The sequence below is a fragment of the Arabidopsis thaliana genome, chromosome 5, assembly GCF_000001735.4.
Source record: "Arabidopsis thaliana chromosome 5, partial sequence".
NCBI lineage: Eukaryota > Viridiplantae > Streptophyta > Magnoliopsida > Brassicales > Brassicaceae > Arabidopsis > Arabidopsis thaliana.
In genome coordinates, this window is record NC_003076.8 from 7726049 (window position 1) to 7749029 (window position 22981).

The 22981-nt window shown below is 36.9% G+C and overlaps 7 protein-coding genes and 2 non-coding genes across 13 annotated transcripts; 2 read left to right on the forward strand and 7 right to left on the reverse strand.

Moving 5' to 3' along the window:
• The first annotated feature begins 653 nt into the window (after positions 1 to 653).
• TET12 (tetraspanin12) lies at positions 654 to 2321 on the forward strand. The gene is made up of 2 exons (NM_122209.4): positions 654 to 1262; positions 1359 to 2321. The coding sequence occupies exons 1-2, from the start codon at positions 771 to 773 to the stop codon at positions 1659 to 1661; spliced, it is 795 nt and encodes a 264-aa protein (NP_197694.1). The 5' UTR covers positions 654 to 770; the 3' UTR covers positions 1662 to 2321.
• AT5G23035 (Putative membrane lipoprotein) lies at positions 1907 to 2436 on the reverse strand. The gene is made up of 2 exons (NM_001036848.2): positions 2359 to 2436; positions 1907 to 2189 (listed from the first exon to the last, which is right to left on the reverse strand). The coding sequence occupies exons 1-2, from the start codon at positions 2405 to 2407 to the stop codon at positions 1972 to 1974; spliced, it is 267 nt and encodes an 88-aa protein (NP_001031925.1). The 5' UTR covers positions 2408 to 2436; the 3' UTR covers positions 1907 to 1971.
• Positions 2437 to 3122: 686 nt separating this feature from the next.
• On the reverse strand, positions 3123 to 5152 carry CDF1 (cell growth defect factor-like protein (DUF3353)). Of its 2 annotated transcripts, NM_001343786.1 has the most exons (6): positions 5120 to 5152; positions 4818 to 4949; positions 4512 to 4612; positions 3817 to 4199; positions 3660 to 3736; positions 3269 to 3567 (listed from the first exon to the last, which is right to left on the reverse strand). In NM_001343786.1, the coding sequence occupies exons 2-6, from the start codon at positions 4880 to 4882 to the stop codon at positions 3417 to 3419; spliced, it is 777 nt and encodes a 258-aa protein (NP_001331796.1). In that variant the 5' UTR covers positions 4883 to 4949; positions 5120 to 5152; the 3' UTR covers positions 3269 to 3416. The 2 variants fall into 2 exon arrangements, with proteins under 2 accessions (NP_197695.1, NP_001331796.1); NM_122210.5 differs by lacking the exon at positions 5120 to 5152 and having other exon boundaries at positions 3123 to 3567; positions 4818 to 5007.
• Positions 5153 to 5172: 20 nt separating this feature from the next.
• On the reverse strand, positions 5173 to 9518 carry AAE17 (acyl-activating enzyme 17). 2 transcript variants are annotated; one of them, NM_122211.3, is made up of 14 exons: positions 9101 to 9518; positions 8888 to 9017; positions 8543 to 8799; positions 8250 to 8454; positions 7878 to 7918; positions 7665 to 7790; positions 7455 to 7528; positions 7150 to 7370; positions 6843 to 6937; positions 6359 to 6575; positions 6135 to 6260; positions 5961 to 6059; positions 5652 to 5864; positions 5173 to 5575 (listed from the first exon to the last, which is right to left on the reverse strand). In NM_122211.3, the coding sequence occupies exons 1-14, from the start codon at positions 9349 to 9351 to the stop codon at positions 5465 to 5467; spliced, it is 2166 nt and encodes a 721-aa protein (NP_197696.2). In that variant the 5' UTR covers positions 9352 to 9518; the 3' UTR covers positions 5173 to 5464. The 2 variants fall into 2 exon arrangements, with proteins under 2 accessions (NP_197696.2, NP_001332667.1); NM_001343787.1 differs by having other exon boundaries at positions 5961 to 6260.
• Positions 9519 to 10469: 951 nt separating this feature from the next.
• On the reverse strand, positions 10470 to 12487 carry CaS (calcium sensing receptor). 2 transcript variants are annotated; one of them, NM_122212.5, is made up of 6 exons: positions 12149 to 12487; positions 11821 to 12066; positions 11529 to 11721; positions 11237 to 11378; positions 11026 to 11157; positions 10470 to 10946 (listed from the first exon to the last, which is right to left on the reverse strand). In NM_122212.5, exons 1-6 carry the CDS (start codon positions 12362 to 12364, stop codon positions 10712 to 10714), a joined length of 1164 nt encoding a protein of 387 aa, NP_197697.1. In that variant the 5' UTR covers positions 12365 to 12487; the 3' UTR covers positions 10470 to 10711. The 2 variants fall into 2 exon arrangements, with proteins under 2 accessions (NP_197697.1, NP_001331124.1); NM_001343788.1 differs by having other exon boundaries at positions 10470 to 11157.
• Positions 12488 to 12752: 265 nt separating this feature from the next.
• On the reverse strand, positions 12753 to 13347 carry AT5G00450. The gene has a single exon (NR_144151.1). It is a non-coding gene; the product is annotated as an uncharacterized misc_RNA (transcript).
• Positions 13348 to 14549: 1202 nt separating this feature from the next.
• Positions 14550 to 14660, reverse strand: MIR162b. Its single transcript, NR_143290.1, has one exon. It is a non-coding gene; the product is annotated as a microRNA ath-MIR162b precursor (primary transcript).
• A 1083-nt stretch (positions 14661 to 15743) lies between these two features.
• On the forward strand, positions 15744 to 16930 carry TK1b (Thymidine kinase). The gene has a single exon (NM_122213.4): positions 15850 to 16930. The coding sequence runs from the start codon at positions 15931 to 15933 to the stop codon at positions 16777 to 16779; it is 849 nt and encodes a 282-aa protein (NP_568426.1). The 5' UTR covers positions 15850 to 15930; the 3' UTR covers positions 16780 to 16930.
• Positions 16892 to 22972, reverse strand: TGH (SWAP (Suppressor-of-White-APricot)/surp domain-containing protein). 2 transcript variants are annotated; one of them, NM_122214.4, is made up of 16 exons: positions 22707 to 22972; positions 21968 to 22058; positions 21797 to 21891; positions 21477 to 21580; positions 21335 to 21396; positions 21144 to 21212; positions 20860 to 20999; positions 20556 to 20631; positions 20385 to 20471; positions 20136 to 20210; positions 19705 to 19849; positions 19054 to 19543; positions 18646 to 18927; positions 18438 to 18566; positions 17896 to 18078; positions 16892 to 17807 (listed from the first exon to the last, which is right to left on the reverse strand). In NM_122214.4, the coding sequence occupies exons 1-16, from the start codon at positions 22839 to 22841 to the stop codon at positions 17178 to 17180; spliced, it is 2793 nt and encodes a 930-aa protein (NP_197699.2). In that variant the 5' UTR covers positions 22842 to 22972; the 3' UTR covers positions 16892 to 17177. The 2 variants fall into 2 exon arrangements, with proteins under 2 accessions (NP_197699.2, NP_001031926.1); NM_001036849.2 differs by lacking the exon at positions 20385 to 20471 and having other exon boundaries at positions 20136 to 20207; positions 22707 to 22885.
• Between the last annotated feature and the right edge of the window lie 9 nt (positions 22973 to 22981).

Below are 22981 nucleotides of genomic sequence, written 5' to 3' on the forward strand. Positions count from 1 at the left end.
GTTTCAATCGTTTTAAAAGAACTTTTTGTGTTTCGAGATAAGAATGGTTTGAAAGACCTCAATGTATTTTTTTGTGTGACAAATATCTACTTTACAGTTTAAACATAATCAAAAATAATAAAATAAAAGCCACATTTTTTAAAAGAAAGATGATTATATAATTAAATTTTTTCTTAAATTGTCATTTCGATATATACTTATATTGAAATGATTTTTTAAAAAATGCTTACCAAAACAAATCGGTTGTGGAAATGATATGATGTTGATATATATGTAATTATATATGTAGTATGTATAAGATACATATTTATGTTAAACATTTTTTGGTTGTTAATATATAAGTTAAAATGGTGAGAAACCCTTTAACAAAAAAAAAAAAGGTTAAAATGGTGAGACATTTTTATCTTTAACTAGTCTTTTTTGTTAAATGCTTTGGCAATAAAAAAACCTTGTAATATTAAACATTTTTGAAGTCATTCTATCAAATGTACTATCGTCGTTAGTTGAAAACAAAACCAAAAAAATATCATAAGTCGCCGACCAGTGAATTTTCAAAAATATAATACTCACATTTTATTATTCTATTATTTAAAAAACATTTTATAAATTCTTTATGTCAAACAAGTTCAATATTTTCTTAACCTTCTCGTATACACACATAGATGATAGACCTGTATTTAATATCTCACACTTACGACGTTGGTTTTCTCCACAACCCCACTTTTGTACTTCTCTTCCCTCTCCCCCTCCCAAATAACCGCCGATAAACAATGCTCCGGCTAAGCAACGCCGCCGTAATAACAACCAATGCAATTCTCGCATTGATCGGCCTCGCCGCTCTATCTTTTTCCGTCTACGTCTACGTTCAAGGCCCATCACAGTGTCAACGTTTCGTTCAAAACCCTCTCATTGTAACTGCGGCTCTCCTCTTCTTCATCTCGTCCTTAGGCCTTATCGCTGCTCTCTACGGTAGCCACATCATCATCACACTCTATCTCTTCTTCCTTTTCCTCTCCATTCTTCTGCTTCTTGTCCTCTCTGTCTTTATCTTCCTCGTCACGAATCCCACCGCCGGAAAAGCGTTATCCGGTAGAGGAATAGGCAATGTCAAGACCGGAGATTATCAGAACTGGATCGGGAACCATTTCCTTCGTGGGAAGAATTGGGAAGGGATCACCAAATGTTTGTCTGATTCTAGGGTTTGTAAAAGGTTTGGTCCACGTGACATTGACTTTGACTCCAAACATCTCTCTAATGTACAGGTATGTGTTTATAGTATACATCTATAGGATTCAGATTGTTTCACTAACAATGTAGTAATAAAAGTGGTTTTTTGTTTTATGTTTCTTTTCTTTTAGTTTGGTTGTTGTCGACCTCCCGTAGAATGTGGGTTCGAATCAAAGAATGCCACGTGGTGGACAGTTCCTGCCACAGCGACTACGGCGATTATAGGGGATTGTAAGGCATGGAGTAACACGCAGAGACAGTTATGTTACGCGTGCGAGTCGTGTAAGATTGGAGTTTTAAAAGGGATAAGAAAAAGATGGAGGATACTTATTGTCGTCAATCTCCTTCTTATCCTTCTCGTCGTTTTTCTTTACTCGTGTGGCTGTTGCGTGAGAAAGAACAATCGTGTTCCATGGAAGCGCCGGTTCTTCTAACAACTCTTTCCATTTGTTTTCCAAATGATTAATTAATTCTTTATATATTTTTCTGTTTTTGAAATATTTAGTTGATGTTTGATGTTTCTTTTAGTGAAGTTGTCCTCTGGTCATGATTGTTGGTTTGCAAATGCATGCATGGGTTTGGTTATATTAATGTGTGAATGTATTGATGGAATATAACCTCCAAAATATATGACATTTGCAAAATAGACAAAACATTATGCAAAAAAATATTGTTCGAAGAATAATTCATGTTTTATTGTTCCCGTCACACGTTTGGATAACATAATTAGAAAAGAGAGCTACATTAATGTTTTTTAACACGTAAATTTGGTTGTGAATTAGGAGGGAAGAAACGCTTAGAGCAAACACATTGTTGGAAGATACATTGTCTAGCAATACAATCCAGACAATTCTTGTTGCAAATGTCGTCGTCGGTGCATTGCCCTCCATCGTGTATTTCGGCCTCTCTCACTACTTCACTAACTCTCGTTCTTTGTTCCGATGCTTTAGCTACCCACAAACCTAGGACATTTTTAATCTAACAAATATCAATATTGTGTACGGGTATATATAAATCGACTAGAAGTCTTTAATAACATTGTAATACTAAAATCATGGTGTTTTTAAAGTTATAAAATACAAAAATGCACATGACAATTTGGTGTAATTTAAAGTTGACAGATGTACTTACATGAAAGAGATAACAGAAGTGCAAGAAGAACTACTTTGCTCAACATCATTTTCTCCAATATGATAATTTTGATTCCTTTATCTTCTTGTTTTGTTTAGTGTGATGATAATTTCGATTCAACATGTGTATATATACATCAATATTGCAAGTTTGCAACGGCAAGTTTAAGGCAAGAGATTTGGAAGATTTCTCATACCCTATATAGATGATCGAAATTACATAATTTTGGAAGCAAATTCTTGTTTTGACCAGTTTGAAATACAAATTCATGTATTCGAACCAGAAAAGATATTTATTTACATGTATATAATTTAGAAATTGTTTCTCTTTTAACATCGAGAAATCCATGTATGTGAATGTGAGGATATTTTTACTACCACGTTACAACGTTTTTCGGAAGACACGGGAAACGAGTATCAATTCATGATACTGCGAGGGAGATCATTTGGCTTTTTCACCTGAAATGAGTTCCTTTATAGCATGCACATAGTTGGTACTCATAGAGTATCATTAACAATTTTTTACTATTAATTTTGATATTTATTTATTTGTTGAGATTTTTTATGTATCGAGAATAAATCGTTTATAGTGGTAAGATCGGTATAAGTATCATTGAGAAGAGAAGAGAAGAGCAAATAATATTTTTTTGCTCTCTTTTCGCACAAAAAAAACATTTTCTTATTAATCACAATCCGCCACATCATTAGAGACCGGTATCGGAAGTATCACTACAATGAGCTCATACCCAAATGGCCAAATCAGTTGTTTTATTTATTAATTTAATGTTTTGGGTTTCTAATGTTTTGGGCTTCTGATACCCATAAAAAGTCTGCTATGTACATGGTCTTATATTGCGTTAATGTGACAGCCATTCACCTTAGCACATTTTTTGGTTTTTCATGAACAAACCAAACACGTTGAAGTCATTTACATTAACGCATAAAAGAAAACTGTGAAACCAATCAAACACTTAACAACTTTCACTAATTTTTCCGAAAGGTTCTGTAAATGTCTGGGCGAAAAGAACAAAAAGAGTTTGGATAAAACCACAACGTAACTTACTTGAGGAAAGTACAAGAAAGAAACAAAAACACATAAGCGACCAGTGATGTTAGGAGCTCGAGTGTCCATGTAGGCTGAATGAGAAACGTCGGAATCATGGGAATGATTAACGAACCGCAGAACCACCCGGCAACTAAAGCTCCAATTCTGCAATCATAAGAGCCAAACAAATCATGAAAAAAACGAGTGACCTTTTAAGTTTCGTTTCAGCTAATTCGATAGGACTAGTAGTATTTTACCCGATTAAGCAAGCTCTCCCCAAGCTCTTTGTCTTCTCATTCAGAAAATATACGCACGCAGCCAATGATACCGCCACCTACAAGTACAACAAAAGATTTCAGAACCCATACATGAGACAGAAGAGAAACTCAAGGGCCATTGTATAAAGTAACAAACCTGAAACGCAGGACCGCCTTCTGCAGAGTTCATGATACTCCAACCACCCATGAAGGCAAAGAGGAAAAGTCTTCTGAAAATAGTGTCCATGGGAGGCATTTCAACGAAATCGAGAAGAGCTTTGAGCCACGGAGGAGATTCCTCAACTTTCTTCTTCAACTTTGATTTAAGATTGATTTTAGTCTTCTTCCTTCTGATAAAACTAGACATGAGAAGCTTCTCAAAGGCTCCTTCTATAGACTCTTCGCTTCTTTCATGTCCAGCGTACTGCTGTAAAAGAAAGTTACGAGAGGCCCAGATTTCTTCCTCGGAAGCATATGGACTAACTCCTAGACGTTTGTACGGGTCCCAAACTCTCGTCCGAGGGAACGTGGGAACATTGCCTACACAGAGTCGTTCGTTTATGAGTGAAACAGAAACATGTAATATCACTTCTCATTCAGAGTAGTAGCTAGACATGAGCAACAACAAAAAAAGCTCAAAACTTGAGAAAGATAAGTGAAACACACAAAGTGGAAACGCTAAGCCAGCTTATGATTCTTCACTGAGAAGTCAATGTTGTTAAAGAATCCTAACATACTCCATTTGTTCCACACAAGTTGAAATTTTTGGATAAGAAACGACCAATTCCTAATAGCAACTAACAAATTGAGAAAAGGGTTTTTATAAATTGAGAGAGAAGAAGTGACAAATACCTCCATATGAAGAATCAACGGTGCACTTGACGGTTTTGAAGCTTCTCGAAACATTACGAAATGGTAACAGTGATGTCTTACTGGAATTTCGTACGAGAGAACTGAAATTCAGAACACAACAACAACACGATTAACAAAAGCTCTTGCGAATTCAATCAATTTCTGGAACTTACATAAACAAACCCTAAACTTTAACAAATCCGAATTTTCCGCTTCCGAGTAGAAGGAAGACAAAGAAAGTCCCAAAATCGATTCCACGAGTAATTTGAAAATAAGATGAAGGGAGAGAGAGAGAGAGAATATTACGGCTTAGATGGAGCGATAAACGAAGAAGATACAGTAGAACCGGAGAGAAGAAGAGACGAGGACATGGTTCCTCCGTCGGACTAACCCGACGCCGTTCGTGCTTCTATTAGCTTTGGCTTCTCTCTGTATCCCCTGAGAAAAGAAATAAGGGAAAGATAAGCGAATCGTTCTATCTTGCGCCGCCTGGCGTACATTAGATAATTTACTTCCCCCCTCATCTTTCGTCTTTTCGCGTTTATGTCCATGTATCTAGTAAAATATTCGAATTTCACCCCTAATTCGTAAATAAGTAAATAGTACACCTCTTAATTGGTCACCCCAATCATCAATTTTCTTTTTTTACATGGTCAAAAGCTTGTTACTATTAGGTGATAAACGAATTTGATAATTCTTGTTTTCTGTTGCGTTTTGGATAGCAAGTTTTATTTAATATGGTTTTTGTTACGAAATAAAATCATAACCAAAGTTGAGATTCAAATTGAGGGACAAGGATCTCACTAGATGTATGTACACTAGCTCCACTCTTATTTATGTGAATTGAGAATCATTTCTTGATACAGACATGGATGTGGATTCTTACAACAAAGACCAAATATTGTTTCCTGTGAATGGCAAAACCCAACATTTGGTATTAGAGAGAAATTGCCTCATAGCTTCGAGTTTAGACCAGTCTGAGTAAGCTGTTGCCTTAGAACTCTTCTCATAACCTTATTTGTGGCCGTCCTCGGTAGAGAAGGAAGAGTCACAACAGATGATACCTGCCAGATGAAAAAAAACATTCACATTAGCCACACAACAACTTCAACTCTCTTGTGTTTTGTTTTTGGTATAAACCTTGAACAAAGGATTCAGTTTCTTTTGTATCTCGGAGTTGAAGGACTTCTTCAACAGGTTCAAGTCGGGATTTGAAAATTCTGGGCTCTTGAACACAACAGCGATTACTAGCTGCTCAGGACCCCCACTAGGAGGTGGAACACCAATGGCTGCTGTCTCCAGAACACTGTCATCAACGGAATTACAGACTCGTTCGATCTCAATAGAACCGACCTGCACAATAACAATCAACACAGAATATGATTATGATGACAATGCGTTAGGCTTGTGCATTTCAATACTATATACGAAGATGTACAGTAAGGCTACCTTTATACCACCAAGATTCATTGTGTCATCAGCACGTCCATGAGCACGGTAGTATCCTTTTGAAGTCCGTTCAAATAAATCCCCATGTCTTCGTAAGATCTATCGAAAAGCAGGCAAGGCACAGACTTAAAACAGATGAAAACCTCTGTATAAATATGACAAAGGTTGGATTACCTGTCCTTGGAAGGTGGGCATTCCTTGGAAGTAAACTTTGAAGTGATTACCGTTCAGAAGAGTGCTTGAAGCTCCAAACATGTGAGGACAAAGAGCCAATTCGCCTACTCCTGCAGCATATGGAGGCTAAAACGAGGAAGGAAAGGAAATATCACACAACCTTCATACTGTAAGATCTTTCAGAAGAAATACTGTATCATCTATGAGACCATAAAGTTTCTTACAATAGGATTGCTATCTTCATCGAGAATGAAAAGCTTGCAACCCATGGCAGCTGTGCTAAAAGCAGCCAGCGACTGAGGTTGAAGCAAAGAACCTGAGATAAAACTGCCTCCAATCTCAGTTCCGCCACAATACTCGATTACGGGTTTGTAATGTGCTCTGCCCATTAACCATAGATACTCGTCTATGTTTGAAGCTTCACCAGTGGAACCAAAACAACTATTGAAAAAGTATCAAATATAAAACATCAATGTTACTACTGCATAGAAAAATCTTCTTGACTTCAACAACTACATAAGATGTTTGTTGAACAGTTTTTAAAGAACTAGCAACAATACTTAGATAGATTTATTTCTGGAAAAAAATAAGTGGTGGCATGATACATTAAAACTAATTAACTTTCTTTTTCTCAAAACATCTAATAAGGTCCACGCCACAACAAAATTCAGGCTTAACAACATTCTAAAGATGCACTTTCGGTATTACCGGATCCGTGACCAATCATAGCCTGAAGTGGAGTTTGAGTTTTGCCATGTCCGGACAATGCTTGGTATCACGCCTAGCACTGATACCTCGGCATCCTAACCCCAGAATATAAACATATGGTAAATTAAAGGCTGCCCAAATCCCAGACTCAACCATGCAATGAAATCCAGTCAATCATAGATCCCATTTTGATGTTTTATTTTGATATGTGCAAATATTTGCACAAAATATGTTTTGCTTTTGTCTCTTTTAAGGTTTTTCTCTCTGCTTAAACCATGAGATGAGAATGCATAGTTTAATGGCATACCTGCACAAACTTGGCAAAGGTAGGACCAAGAGGTGATCCATTGTATAATCCCATGCAAGCCCCATTGATCAAGGAAGCATAAACAAGCCACGGTCCCATCATCCACCCAAGGTTGGTCGGCCAAGCAACAACATCCCCCCGCTGAACATCCAAATGGCACCAAGCATCAGCAGCAGATTTCAGAGGAGAAATGTTCGTCCATGGAATAGCCTTTGGCTCACCTACACCAGAAAACCAAAACTTGGTAATTCAACACGACATCCTCATCTACATACCATGATGCCTTTTTCTTTTCATTGGAATACCAGTGGTTCCTGATGAGAAAAGGATGTTCGTGTAAGCTCCTGCTGGTTTCTCTGCAGCAACATATTCCACGCCTCTGAAGAAACAAGTATAGCATATATCATTCTCCGGGAATTTGGAATAGCAAGCTCTAAGTGTTTCTCAAACAAAATCGTTGTAATTACATTTCATAACTCTGTTTGATACAACAGTATTGAATTCACTGGGTGTACCTCAAATTTCTTGCGTTTCCCAAAAAGTTGTTCCAAGACAAATCCTTCTCGCGCAGCTTCATTCTGCAGCTAGAGCCTCTAGCTGGGACAACAATTGCCAGAGGTGCTTCTGCATCAACGACTCTTCTGCAGAATGGAACATATAATGTGAGACCATTGTTACAGCCTGCATCTTGAGATCAAACCAGCCCTGTCGGATTACTAGAACTTCACCTATAGAGAGGAATACTTTTATCACCACGAATAATCACATCCTGCAAACAAGAAAAGTCGCTTTATACAGTGACGATTACAATAATTCAAGAAAATGAGTAGAAGCCATGTTATATGCTGGCTTTTATAGAGTGACCATTCCAATAAATCAAACAAAATTGCTTTTTCCATCTAGGCTTTAAACTAGGGCTATGTTTTAAAATCCAGAGATCACATAACAACCGTTCAGAATTTGGCCACAACTTGAACTAAATTCAACAGGCAAAAAGCAATCAGCTCTTTACTAAAACCGTCGCATCACACTCTAGTATAACTTAACAGCAAAGCTTACACCTTCATGTTCCATCCATCAAAGAATCATGAGAAAGTTACCTGAGTAAAAATGGCTTTTGCTTTTGATATTTTAAGCCGTGTTGATATTTCACGGGGAGAGAAACTATCAGCTATTGAAACAACTACGTGGCCAGCTAAAACAATAGCAAGGTATATGATCACAGACTCAACATTCATTGGCATATCAACCGCGATTGCTGACTCTTCCTCCAAACCCAAAGCACTAAGAGCATGTGCAGCTAACCTACACAATAGATAACAATAGTCAGTAAAGGAAACAACTTTAAAGCGTTATTCACCAAAGAAAGGCCACAAGGATGGGAATTTCATACCAGACCTGCGATCTTAACTCCAAAAGTGTCATGGTATTCACAGGAAGATCATCGCTTCCTTCATCACGCCATCGAATCACAATATCATCCAATCTTCTCTTGAAACCATTAGTCAAACAATTTCTTGCAGGATTCAAGTAAGCTCCAGGAAGCCATTTACCTCCAGGATTATCTCCAGAAGTATCCTTCTCTAATATACACTTAGGAGGTACAGAGAACAATATGTTTAACTCATCCAATACAGTTTTCCAATACACCTGATCAAGATAATCACCATAGAATTACAAAACACATAATCACGAAAACTTAAGGCATAACAATAATAATAACACCAATGTTAGTTACCTCAGGATTTGATACAGAGAACTCTTGAAAACTGGAGAAACTCGAAACTGGATTCTTGTAATTTCCACCTAAAAACTCTTTGCCTCGCTTTTCTAATAACTTGCCTACGTTAGTTAAAGAAGCAACCTTCCTATAATATACAACAAAGCCAAAATCATAAGAATCTGAAACAAACGGAGAAAAATCAATTTATGGTAAACAAACAATTCGTACGGGTCGGGTATCCAAGCGGGTAGGTCGGGTCCGAAATCCTTGTAGCAACCGTAATACATCATCTGGTGAAAAGAGAAAGGGAGATTAGGGTGAAGGATCCGCCGAGAAATCTGAATCCACGTCTCCGGCGGCGTGGATGAACCGTGAATAATGTCTTCGAGATCTCTGAGAAGCTTCTCGGAGACATCACCGGAGATTCCTAGAGCTTCGATATCAGATTTGGTGATTGAATTTAGGGATTTGTACGCCATTTTTTTGAGAGAGCTAAGAAATCATGAATGATTCAAAAAATGATGAGAGTGGCAGAGAGAAGAGTGGCAAAATTGTCCACGTAATATAAAGAGAGCTCGTGATCGCCACGTGTCAATCTGATTCTGATATTTGATAGCTTTTTTTCGCTCTTTACACGTCTGATTGGATTATCTTCTTCTTCTTGGTGATAGGAGTTACTTTTTTTTTATCTTCATGTTATATTATGATATGAATCTTTTTATTGATATCAGTCTATATACATTGTATGAGATATGAACTTGTATTCTTAATCTATGAATCATTTCAGAATCTAGGCTCCATATTATATACATTGTCGATATGTTACTATGACCAATTTTTTACCTTAAGTTTAGTTGGGTATTTTTTTTTTTGGGACAAACTAAGTTTAGTTATTTATATGTTAGGAATCATAATGAAAGTGAAAGAAAAAAAATGTTGATTGATTGATATATTGAGGAAAAGAAGATAACACTTTACATTTGGTTACTTTATATGATTTTATGTATCTTGAAATTGGTCTCAGTCTATATACATTATGTAGTGGTACTGATCTCTTACACCTTTTTTTTTTGCTTTCTCTTTTCGACTTTTGATCATCATCTTATTTGGTTTATGTCTTTTATTTATTGATTTCAGTCTATATACACTATCAATTTAGATTGTATGGATCAGTAGAGCAATATATGTTAGTCTATATAAATTTTATTTAATTTGGTGTAGAATCCGTTAGCAAAATAGACAATTTTGTTACAATTCGGAGTGACCGGTGTTACAATTAATATTAATTAGACAACATTTTGATTAAAAATAGTTTGTATATACTTCAACTATTGCACAATATTTATAATAGTTTTCAAAATTTATATCTTGGTTTTCACATGATTGAAAGCACTAAACTAAACTCCACAAAAAAAAAAACTTGTCTAATTTTTATTATCTTCAACCATTTGTAAAATGGATTTTCGGCAAAAAGCTATTGGCAATCCCACTAAGTGATAAGGCTAGGCCACACACACACACCTACCAGATGGTCCAAAATGATTGTGCATCTATGTGATATTACAATTAGTTGTCCATAACTCATTATGAATTTAGTCTTTATCCCAATTTTTTCCTACCACTATAGGCCAAACTCATCCCGGTTTTTGATCATACATTTTTTCTTTTAGATGATTAGCTACTACTTCAGTTTGATGTAATCTTTTCCATATATGATCATCAATGTAAAAGACAAGTAAGTAAGTAATTCGAAAATCTTATCTTATCAAAAGATCTCTCAAAGTTGAGAAATAAAGGAATACTAAACAACACTTGTAAAACTATATATATCCTCTGTTTTCAGTCGGAGCTAGGAAGGAACTTGGTTCCGGACCTAGTGCCAAAGCTTCTCGAAGCTGCCGGGATAATCCGCGATGGAGACAAGACTTGTGCAAACGAGAAGTTGTAAGAATCAGTGCCTAAACGGCTCTGCAACCATCCTCTGCCACCAGAGAATCCATCTGTCACAATATAGCAATTCTTGTACCCGAGAACCTTTAACGTTTTCGCCACTATCTTAGCCGAATCCGTGTACCTACGAGCCAAAAAGACCAATAAAGATTAAGCAAGATTCACAAAAAAGGTCTTGTAAAAGAGTAATAATCAAAACTCACGAGTCCAAGATGATGATATTGGAGCCTTTGTTGATTTTCTTGAGGTAAGAAATCTTTAATGCTGCTATCTCTGCTTCAACTCGTTTAGAGTTCCTCACGATTCCTTTTACTTTGTTTGGTAGTTCTTCTAATCTGATAATCACAAGAACAGGTTCAATGTTTTGAGTATAATAATAATGAAAAGAATTATCAAAGTTAGATAGACACATACGGAATGGAGATCACGCGGTTCTTAGCATTCGAAGGGAGCCGTGGAATCCCGGCTTTCTCCTTGTCTTTCTCTGATCTTATATCCACCATCAAGTAGTTCTTGGTGCAAAGAAGGTCAAGCGTTTGAGCCGGCGTAAGATCACCTTTATTAAAAAAACACAAACCAGAAACACAGAGTAATTGTCAGCATTTTGCTATGGTGAATTAGACTCTAGATACAAAATAGATCACTAATAACCAAATCAAAAACTTATATATGTTCTCAAGATGATCTATATGGAGTCTTGAGGTACCTTTGTAACCACGGAAGTTAAAAGAGATGGCAGAGAAAACAGGAGGGAGAAGAAGGTAAGCAAGAAACGCAGCACCAGCAGCAACAACAATGACACTAGGGTCAGCTGAAGAAATCGTATCCATGGTCGATGAAGCAATCGGTTTAGCATCTTCTATCGCTTTTGACGTCTGTTGTGCTACATCTGTTACTGTCTACATCCCAACCAAAACACAGACAAACCACTTCAAACCCTAAACCCCAAAACCTAAATTGTTATGTTCTCATACATATTTGAATGTAAGAAATCTGACCTTTGCAGCATTAAAGACAGGCTCAGAATCAAAACCAGAGCTCTGCATTGCTTCTTGAGCTTTCTTTGAAGCTTCAGAGAAAGCAGGAGAAGCAAGCTTCATAGCTTCTTCACCAGCTTGCTTTGCAATGGGTAAAGCAGTGTCCAAAGCTGGTTTAAGAGCATCTCCTACTACTTGGAACACACGCTGCGTTGCATCAAATACACTAGAACCAGTTTCTTGAACTTGGTTGATTGTTTTCTCCACCTGTTAAGACACAAGAACACTCATCAACAAAAAGGAGACATTTTGGTCATTTCAAGAAGTAAAGTGAGATTATTATATATACTTCAGTGAGAGAGGAGACGATTTGGTCCTTGGGAATGGAAACAGCAGCTTTAGCTTCATGAGGAGGAGATGCAAAGAGAGATAACAGAGAGATTGAAGTTGATGTTGGAAGTGAAACAGAGACTTGTCTCAGACTCAGTGTCTTCTTAGTAGAAGAAGAAGGAAGAGTGAGTTTTGCAGATAGTGAAGACTTCGTTGCCATTTCCGCCATAGCCATGGTTTCTCTCTGCCACACTTTTTTACAAATCAATGCGACAGAGAAAGAGACAAAGAATCTTTAGAGCTTCTCTTCAATGTTGTCTGCAAACTGTTTCTTCAAGTACCTTTTTCTAAAGATTATAAATAAATTGAGTTTTCTGGTTAAGATTGAAGGAAGGGGATTTGAAAGATGGATTCTTATTGGTCAGACTAATCCTACGTGGCATTTTTGTGTTAAAGCTTAGCCGTTCGTTGCCAATCCAATACTTTGATATATGTCGTACAAGAATTTCATTGTAGCAGTAATATCAGAGGTGTACTACAGAATAAGAGCAACAAAAAATGAATACTGTACATTGAAACATGCTTATGGTTGTACACGAAGTAGCTATCTGTTTTAGCCGCCTCTTCTAACAATGAGTTCCATCAGTTCGATTGGTAATCAAAGAAGCGGTTCAACCTCCGCTCCAAGCGCCTCAAATTGTGTTACCAATCAAAGCCAATAAACATCATCTTGTATGAACCAAGACCGAAAACTGCTATTAAACTTCATTCCGTACAAAACCAAGTATCTTAAATTGGACTGATGTTGGTTTAGGTTCCGTTCTTGTGGTTCCTGTTTACTCTCCTAAAAATTTGAACAGATTTGAGCATGCTGATCAAGTGAAGTAAACTACCTACACTTGGTCAACCGTCTACTAGTAAAATTATAGACTCACTTTATTAACTTTCCCATGATTGAAGGAAGACGAGCAAACACACATGATCACTAGTTCCATAGCATTTACAAGTATATAATTCCACAAAATGTATAGTAGTACCATTACTAGACCTTAAAACAAGCAAGCTCACCATTTAAACTATGCTATTAAGTTCATGTTTGTTAAAGCATCAGCCTAGAGAGTGGTATCATATTATTAGTAGTGCTACCATCATCACAAATTCTATATAAGAACATTGTAGAGAAACAGTATTTTCTCATATTTTAACAGCCCCTCTTGTGTGAGGAATATAAGAAAGATAACAAGTCTTGATCTTGAAAAAGAACAAGATTCTCCTTTTCTTACCTAATTTGAAAATGGAATCATGATACCATTTGAAGTTTTGCTCCAAGGAATTTTAAAACCCACGAGCTAAGGAATCCTTTCACTTCACAAGATTCCCTCACCTTTTCTCTGTGCTGCCAAAGGTGAGGGAAAAAAAGAGAGGACACAGGAAGACCAATGACTTATAACAAAAGTGTCTTTTACAACAAGAAAGTTTAAGGAGTGAATTTGATTCTTCTTGAACAGCCAGTTTCATAAATAGTAATACGAAAAGAACAAGAAGTATAGCATGGCTCTCTAGAAGGTTATTAATCAGTGAATATCACCACTTGGATCCTGATTAAAGGGTTATCATCACGCACTCATTGCGCAATGTATCAAAGTTTTTGATTGTATTATACTATTCTACGTGGATTCCTTATCACTTGCCAAGAATGAACATAGTAATGCAAAAGCAAAGGTTTTAGAATTATGCAATGTCTATGTAGGTAATACTTAAAAGAGCCAGAGAAGTAAGCAAAAGCACACATTGCATCAAGAAACCAAGAGATCACAGCAAATTTCATATCAGGAACTCATAACAACATAGCCATGCTCAGGAACAAAATTAGCGTTGAGGGTCTGTAGTGACAAAAGACATAGCCAGGAAAAAAACCGATCTACTAATCTGCAAAGCTGAAGAAGTACAAGTTGGATTCAGTGGCTCAACAAACAAAAACAAAAATGCTAGATGAAGAAAGACCATATGGAACACAAACCTTGATACATACATGTAAACCAAAAGTAAAACTGCATCATCAGAATTCAGGACCATTGTTAAAAAACAGATCAATAAAAAAAAAAAGTTAAGACAAAACTGAAGTTGTAAGATTTAAGAATATGAGTCAATTATGAAGACATGACTACAAACAAAAACACATATGATAATTGATCTGTTACCCAAAACAATAACAAACAAACAATTTCATTTTATCCTTTTTTCATATACAAGAATTTTGTTTTCCCTCACTATCTCAACAGCTAAAAGATGAATACTTTGAATTAGATTTGGGATAAATTTTAAATATTTAGTTTCAGCAGCTGAGAAGACTTTATCGAATCCATTGTCCTGCTTCTCAGCAATACTCAAATAGATATCAATTAAACAAAAGTCATGAAGAGCAAGCAGCGCTGGATGCAGAGGTTTATCGATCGATTCTTGCTTTTGTAAACAAAAATAAATATTCACAGGAATTGATCGATGAACCGCTGCCTCCAGCGACTTCACTCTTTCCTCATTCATAAATCATAAATAAATAAACAAAAATAATTGACAGATCTGAGAAAATCGGTTGATGAACAAACACAAATCATTATTAATCTCAAAAAGATTAAAAGAAACATTTAGATAAATTTACAGAGAGAGGTGGATAGATGCAGAGTTATAAAACTAGGAGCTGCTCATATATATAGAGAGAATGCATGTGAGAAATAAGTGGAAGGAGAGGAGATTTTTCAATTGGAATCAATGAAATTTGAAAAAGAGGAATCTGATGACTCACCGTTTTACCGTACATTACATAATTTTCTCTCATCCTCGTCTTTTGTACTTTTTGGTCAATAAAAAATCCAACTCTATGATTGACAGTCTAATGATTCTCACTCTAGTTTTTCTCTTCTTTTCTACTTCTTTTCATTTTTATATAATTTTCACTTCTTTTTGTTAAAATTTATCAAATATCACCAAAATTTATCAACTCTATAATTTTCACTTTTTTTGTTAAAATTTATCAAATATCACCAAAATTTACCTACGCATTACAAAAGATAAACAATAGACTTTACCAAAACCTAACTCTTTAACCATAAGCTAAAAACAAAAAAAAACAAAAAAAAAAACAAGACTTTTTGTCAAATAAATAACAATAAATCATATATATCTTTTTCCTTCTAAAAATCATTCTATTATATGGAAGTTAGAATTAATGTTAAAGTTATACAAGACTATACCACAAAAATTATTACATAAACAGATATGTGAGTCATTTTCTAAAAAAAGTACGAAGAAACAAGATTTAACAGTAAATTATATATTAGTGCAATTTTCATCACTAAAGAAAAAAATAAGTTAAATATTACGGTAAAAGTATTCATAACAATAAAAATAAGAATCATCGAACAAAACATCAAAAAAAAATTATAATAACAAGATTACTCATCACATTGAAGCACCAAAAAAAACAGCTTGAATGATTTAATCTCATCACATTCAAGATAGTGAGATTAATGTTCTCATCGAAACACTATAAAAAAAAAAATTATAATAAAAATTTCGATCTAATACTATTTCTTTGTCATGAAACTAGCTTGAATTGATAATCAAAATATTTATTTTTAAAATAATATGTAAAGAAATCTGTTCAAAAATCACTCCAAAACTAGCTACCCATTAATACAAAAAAATTCAAAGAGTCGTTCCAATAGACCCCTTTTCCCAATAAACCCTAATTCCTTGCGGCTTCTTCTTCTTCCTCCTCCTCCATTCCTCTGTAATTATCAAATGTTTGGTGTTTCGATGAGAACATTAATCTCACCATCTCTTGCTCCCTTCTCTCTTCATCTCCATAAACCCTCTCTCTTCTCCACCGCTCTTCGCTTCTCCTTCTCAATCAACAACATAACCCCCACAAATTCACCTCCTTCCACCATTTCCACCAGAAAGCTACAAACGAAAGCGACGAGGGTAACATCATCATCATCATCTCAGCCGCTCTCCTCCTCATCTCCCGGCGAAATCCACGTCGTAGTCGGTCCAATGTTCTCCGGTAAAACAACAACACTTCTCCGCCGTATACTCGCCGAAAGAGAAACCGGTAAAAGAATCGCAATCATCAAATCCAACAAAGACACAAGATACTGCACCGAATCAATAGTTACTCACGACGGTGAGAAATACCCTTGCTGGTCACTCCCCGATCTCTCGTCCTTCAAAGAGAGATTCGGATTCGACGACTACGAGAATCGATTAGATGTGATTGGAATCGACGAAGCTCAATTCTTCGGAGATCTTTACGAGTTTTGCCGTGAAGCTGCTGATAAAGAGGGTAAAACTGTAATTGTTGCTGGATTGGATGGTGATTTTATGAGGAGGAGGTTTGGTTCGGTTCTTGATTTGATTCCGATTGCGGATACGGTTACGAAGCTGACGTCACGGTGTGAGGTTTGTGGGAAGAGAGCTTTGTTTACGATGAGGAAGACGGAGGAGAAAGAGACGGAGTTGATCGGTGGTGCTGAAGTTTATATGCCTGTGTGTAGGAGTCATTACGTTTGCGGTCAAAACGTTTTGGAAACCGCTCGTGCCGTTTTGGATTCAAGCAATAATCATAGTGTTGTAGCAAGTTCACTTTAGTTTGTAGGATTTGAGAGTGTTTAGATATTTGGTTTATTAGCTTTGAGATATTTGGAATTTTAAACATAATTATGTACTATTTAATCAATGATTTTAAGATAACACTCTTATTTGTGAATTTCTTGTAGAAACCCTTATATCGAAAAAATTTCAAACGCATAATCTAATTTGTTACCAATATATAAATGAAGGACATGACAGTATCTCTCTACCTCAGACGAAGCAATGAACCCAACAACAAGCTCATCATTTGCTATCTAACCTGACCATCTCGAGACAGTGCAGAGCATCATTCATGGCATACCCCAAAACTACGTTATTTCAATGTTCACACAAAAATCTATGCAAGTGCTCTGATTTCTCTCCAGTTTTAGTCAGTCAACAGCTTTGATTAAGTTTCAGTCTCGTCGCCTCTTCTTCTCCCGCCTTGACTCTTTTTGTTCTTCGTCTGAGCTATACCGTGAAGAAGAAGACTTCTTGGTCCTGCGATGCTTTGAGTGCTTCTTGTGGCTACTTCTCTTCTCTCTAGAAGATTCTCTCCGCTTGCTCCTAGATCTTGATCCTTGCTTATCCCTGCTGTGGTAGTCGCTGGATGAATCGCTCTCTGAATCGTTTCTATGTCTATCCTTCTTATTATATCGTTTTCTCCTCCGTTCATCTCCTGAGGATTCACTCGATGATAGATCGTTGCCACCACTCCGTTTTCCTGGCGATTTCTCTCTCTTTTTTCTACTCTTTTCTTCTTCAGACCCAAGTGTGAGGCTGCTTGTCTTCTCCTCCACTTTCTCTTTCAATCCGGGTCGATCAAGTCTTTTATCAGAAGAATCTTCGGGTTTGCTTCTGGACTTGATCTCTTCTTCCATTGGCACCTCGAACCCTAGTTCTTTCCCTAAAGATTCTAGGAAATCGCCAGCTATAAGCCGGTTTAATGTGGTTGCAGCCGCTTCATTCTTCTTTTCTTGACCCTCTTGTATCTTTCCATTCATTGGTTGATCTTCATCATCTTCAGAATCATCAGAGAAGATAGCCTACAAGTGAACATGACCCAATATTAATAGATCGAAACTATCAAATTGAGTTAGCATAAACTTTCTCAGACAAAGACACTCGCTTTACCTTGTAAAGATCAACAGGTCTCTCCACATTCTCCACTTCTACCTCAACTTCAGGCTCTTCTATTGATGTCTCTTTCTTAGGTACTTGCGACTCAGATACTTGACGTGCAGATGCAGCTTTCACTGTATCCGGCAAGAATACGAGAGAATCCATTTTGTTTCTCGCTCGCGGAGCAGGTGGCAGCTGTAAAATTGAAGGGAATGTATTGATCAATCAAGTACTAAATTTTACACATAACAAGAACATGGCACCGAAAATTGTATAATTTACAGCTAAACAAAATAGATCAAGTAGAAAGCAGTGGCTCCGGGTTTTTTTTAATCTTTAACATGCACATCATTCAATTGTTAACATATCCCACCACATCTGAGCAAAATTGCATTGGATGTAATTAAAGTCATGATTATACAAACTTCACCAACAAGTGCTCTCCAGTATAATGTTAACGGTTTGATGAGTAGACCAAGCTATTTTCTAGTGTTCAATGAATTTAAGCTCTAAATGACATTCCATGACGGAGAAGCAAGGAACCACTTATTTACCTTTCCCATGAATGGATCGGGGAGATCAAAACGTTTGCACAAAAGAGGTGAAGGACGCCATTGGAACTCTTCCCTTTTAGGATACGTCTTACTCGATTTCATGTCTACCACTCCAGTGTCTTTAATTTGCTGTAAACAAAAGTTTTACGTATGAGTATAGAACCCCAAAAATGAACTGATAACTGCAAAGAAGATTCTGTAGACATACCTCTGTTCCCCCAGAAGTAAACTGAAGACCTCCAGCAAGGAAATCGAGAGGCTGTTCGGTAGCCCGTCTGACCTCCTTGTAAGCTTTCCCTTTCTCAATTGCCTCGGCTGCAGCCTCAAAGTCCAGCCTCTCTTGTGCCCGAGCTGATTCCGACATGCTATTAACTCTGTTGGAGTCTGTTGTACGTAACCCTCCTTTGTATTTCTCCTTGAGAAACTGCTCAAATCTTTCTTGTTTAGCTGGATCATCTTTGAAGGGCTTCACAGCATCTGCTGCCTCTTGCTATTTCAGGGAGAGAAAGATAAGTCAAGAATGTCAGTGCAAGGAAAACAAAGGCATATCACTTGAAACTCATCTATCAAGTGTAATCAAGCTAAAGTCTTGTAAGGTGTGAAGTTGTTTACTTACAGATGAAGCTGATTTGGTGAATGTGTCAGAGAGATTGGTCGGGAACTGGAAGGAGCCTCCAGAAGAAGCAGAAGTATCGGTTTCTTTCAAACTTCTCTGCAATGGCTTTTCCCCTAATAAGCTGCCACGTGTTTCTGCAGTCATTTTCTGTACGGTTGGAGACACCTTAACATCTAATGTCAGCTTACTTTGATCTTTACGCTTTTGCTGCTCCTCCCACAGCCTTCTTGCGTAGTAGTCATGACCGTTACCTTCCCGAAGAAAATCAAACAGCTGATTTGATTGGTTCTTCTCTCTAGAAAGATCCTCGTATAGTTTCCCGCAACGGGAAACAAAAGTTGCAAACCCCTCGATCAGAAGTTTCAGATTATTATCTGCAGGAGGAGGAACTTCCGGAGGAGCAGAAACAGTTGGCTTAGTTTCAGCCTCAAGAGGACCAGAAAATTTATGCCGGGCCACAAAATCCTTCGGGATTATCGGAGGATTAAATCTGATATAATATACAAAACACACAATGATATGAATTAGACTATCTGAATGTAAGTAGCCATAATCAGAAAATTCTGAGAGTAAGAGCTCTATTAGACATGCAATTGTGTGATGACATTGATTTAACAATGTCCTCATGTTTGTGAATCATTGAAACATTACCTCTCCATACTGTAGTCAGAATTCTTAGCAGCTCCAAAACCTGGCAGAACGTCATGCTCTTTTGAGGTTAACCTCAGTCTATTGTCATTGCTCTGTCTTGCTGGCTGTTCGTCTTCTATGACATAAGTCTGATCAAAATCGTAACCTGAAAGAAAAGAAAAACACTTTGGTATTGCAGCATATTCTGAGAAACAGGAGGTTGATAAATCCAAAACTAGCACTTCAAATTGTCAAGAAAGTATTTACACCTATAACCAATATTATTCTTTTACAAAAGCAAATTACTTTTACAACATACAGGAGCTTTAAATTAACGACTGTGGGACAATGGTTTGTAATCTTTAGAATAAATAATAGTTCAACCTGAACAGACACTTATGCATATATGAACAAAGAAACCATGATTAGTGAAATTGCACTTCTGTCCTTACCAGCATAGACATCTTCATCCTCAACATCAAGTTCCTCAAGTGCTCCAATGCCAAAACCCGGAGCAATCTTTCCTGCTGATTGTTCAACTCATGTTAGTAACTAACAAAACCCATAAGTAGTTTTCACGCAACAAGAATGCCAAGTAAAAGCTGGCATAGAGATACGCTATAGATGCATGTAAGTATCTTTAAGCAAAGAAGAGAAAATTAACAAGAAAGAAAAGAAAAAATGGTGAGTCAAAATCTTACATTTGGGTCCAAAAAGACTTTCCTTCATTGATAAAGGTTTTCTGAAACCAACCTCCTTATTGGCAGACATGCGAGATCTTTTCTTTTCTACAGATCAGAATAATGTGAAGCAAGTCAATGACCAAGAATGCCCTGTCAGCAGAAACATCATAAAAAGTCCAAACTAGGTACCTCTAAATTCAGGAGCATGCTTAAAAGGATCATATCCTAATCCATGCAGATCTTGCTTTGGATTCAGAACATATACCTGCAATCGATAAAGGGGGAACAAAGGATATCATCAAAATCAATGTAACTAAGGGTAATATCTGAAGAAGCTCAGCAGCAGATTAGAAGCAGTATTCACAGTCCGACGTTAATAAAAAGTAGAAGAGAAGTTCAAGAAAAGTATGACTAATAGAAGTATCACACCAGTAGCGATTACAATCAACAACATATAGCTCGTTTGAAAAGAGAAACAGGAAAATTGACTCACAGGAGTGCTTTCAGAAATTTTAATATCTTCACCCAGAGAAGTTTCCACTTCAGTCTCAGAAACAAGCGAGTCGGGCGTTTCCTTTGTATTCTCATCAGTATAGAAGGCTAAGAATGCTTTTCTAGCTTCTCTACGAGCATCTGCACCAACAAGGTATAAAAGAGAGAGAGAGAGAGACGAAATAAAGAGCTTGCTGTGAATTTCCAAAATAGAAAAAGTATTGACGGCTTTTCTTGGTGCACAAAAGAAGATTATGGATTAGTGCATGTTAAACAAGTTCAAACCTGAACTGGCACGCACTTCCTTTATTGAATGACCACGCCGCCATCCCATCTTTAGCAAAAGTTTGACCCCTGAAAAATATAAAGAAGCATAAATGTGAGATCAGGATTTCTCCACTTGATGCATTCGAAAATAAAGAAAACGAAAGAAAAGGAACTTTTGCAAAATATTAAAGAGGCTTATTGAAACTAACCAATTGACTCTGAAACTGGAGCAACAAGTTCGTCAGGAACAGGGCCAGGAATGGCTGATGGCCTGTGATACAGAAACAATATGTTACAAATATATAGATAGCAACTTCTTATAAAAAACAGACTACAGATAAGTACACAGACCTCTCATGCTGTTCTTTCTCAGCATGCTTGCGGGAATGTTCGGCTGCCGTAAACCCAAATGTGTCAAATTGTGAGCTCGCAGACAGTGATTTGCCCTCCATATCCTAAAATGGAAAAGGATTTAGAATGGTGTAACATCGTTAAATATGGTGCACATCTTCCACAGAGCAAAATATAATTCCCAAATCCACACTCCATTTTACCATTGATAAAAGTAACAGAAGAATCATGCAATATGCGGTAATCAAACTTTGACAAGCTTAAAATAACTCGAAATAAAGCTTTAACAGATCTAACAAGGAGAAAAAGATGAAACATACCGCCTTTTCATCTTCATCTAGAAAGTCTGAAATACTTTGCTTTCTCGCTCCAGCTCTGTTCTGCCTTGATGATGTAAATGACTGTGGAGCCCAGCCTGAAGTACGATTTAGATTGTAAACAGCATAGCACAGATAAAAAAGCCTTTGAAAATCAGGTAATGTAAACTTTACCCTCTTTTGATCCAACTGTATTGTAATACCCAGCAGAATATCCACCAGTAAATGCTCCATGGAACCTTCTACGGCCTTCTTCATCAGTCACCTGAGTATGGTAAAACTCGAGATGTTAGCAACTTTCCACATAATAGTACAACTATATACAGATAGACTTTATTTCCAGTAAAAACTCATAGTGGAAAGCTGGACAACGAATTCTTGCAATATCATGCATCCATTAGTAAGGACACAAATTTTCATCACAGATTGCTTCAATTAGTTTGCAATTAGAGACCAAGGAAGATGCCACATACATAAATACATATTTCAAAATGCCTACAAGGCAAACACCTAAATGCAGATAATCAATCTAATAACTATCCATAGATACATTAATAAGCAAAAACAAACACAGCAAATAACAAAAACTCAGAATCTAACTGTCTAGCATGATTTTGAGTATTAAATCAGCTCCAGTAGAGACATTCACTTCGATTTTCTTGCTTAAGGTTAATTTCATTCCGGGATACTCACAAATTTTCAAGCTGATTAAGCTGAAACGGGAATGCCTCAAAGTTATCCCTTACCTTACTCGACATAAAACCTATTAAGCTCTCTACAATACGTTAGAATCACGAAAACAAGCACAACGAAAAAACTCCCATGTTCATGGCCAAAGCGAGTCTCTCGAAGCTCAAATTATCTAATCATCTGCAACTAAATAGACGAACTAGAAGATCAAAGAAAAACTCACCTCTTGCTTCCAAGCAGGGAGAGTTCTAAGATTGCCAGAAGCCCCAGCGACTGCTTTCTTCTTCCGGCTTGCGATTTCTTCTTCGCGCTCTATTGGCGTTCCATGAAACACGAAATCTTCCTCGTCTGACCCCATTGTCTTCACCACCGAGACCGAGAGGAGCAGCAGCAATTCGAGATTCTGAACGAGTCCCAGAGAGAAGAAGAAGAAGCAGAATCAGAGAATTATGGAGGAGATATCTGGGCCTGGTTCGGGTCTCTTTTCGGCCCATTAGT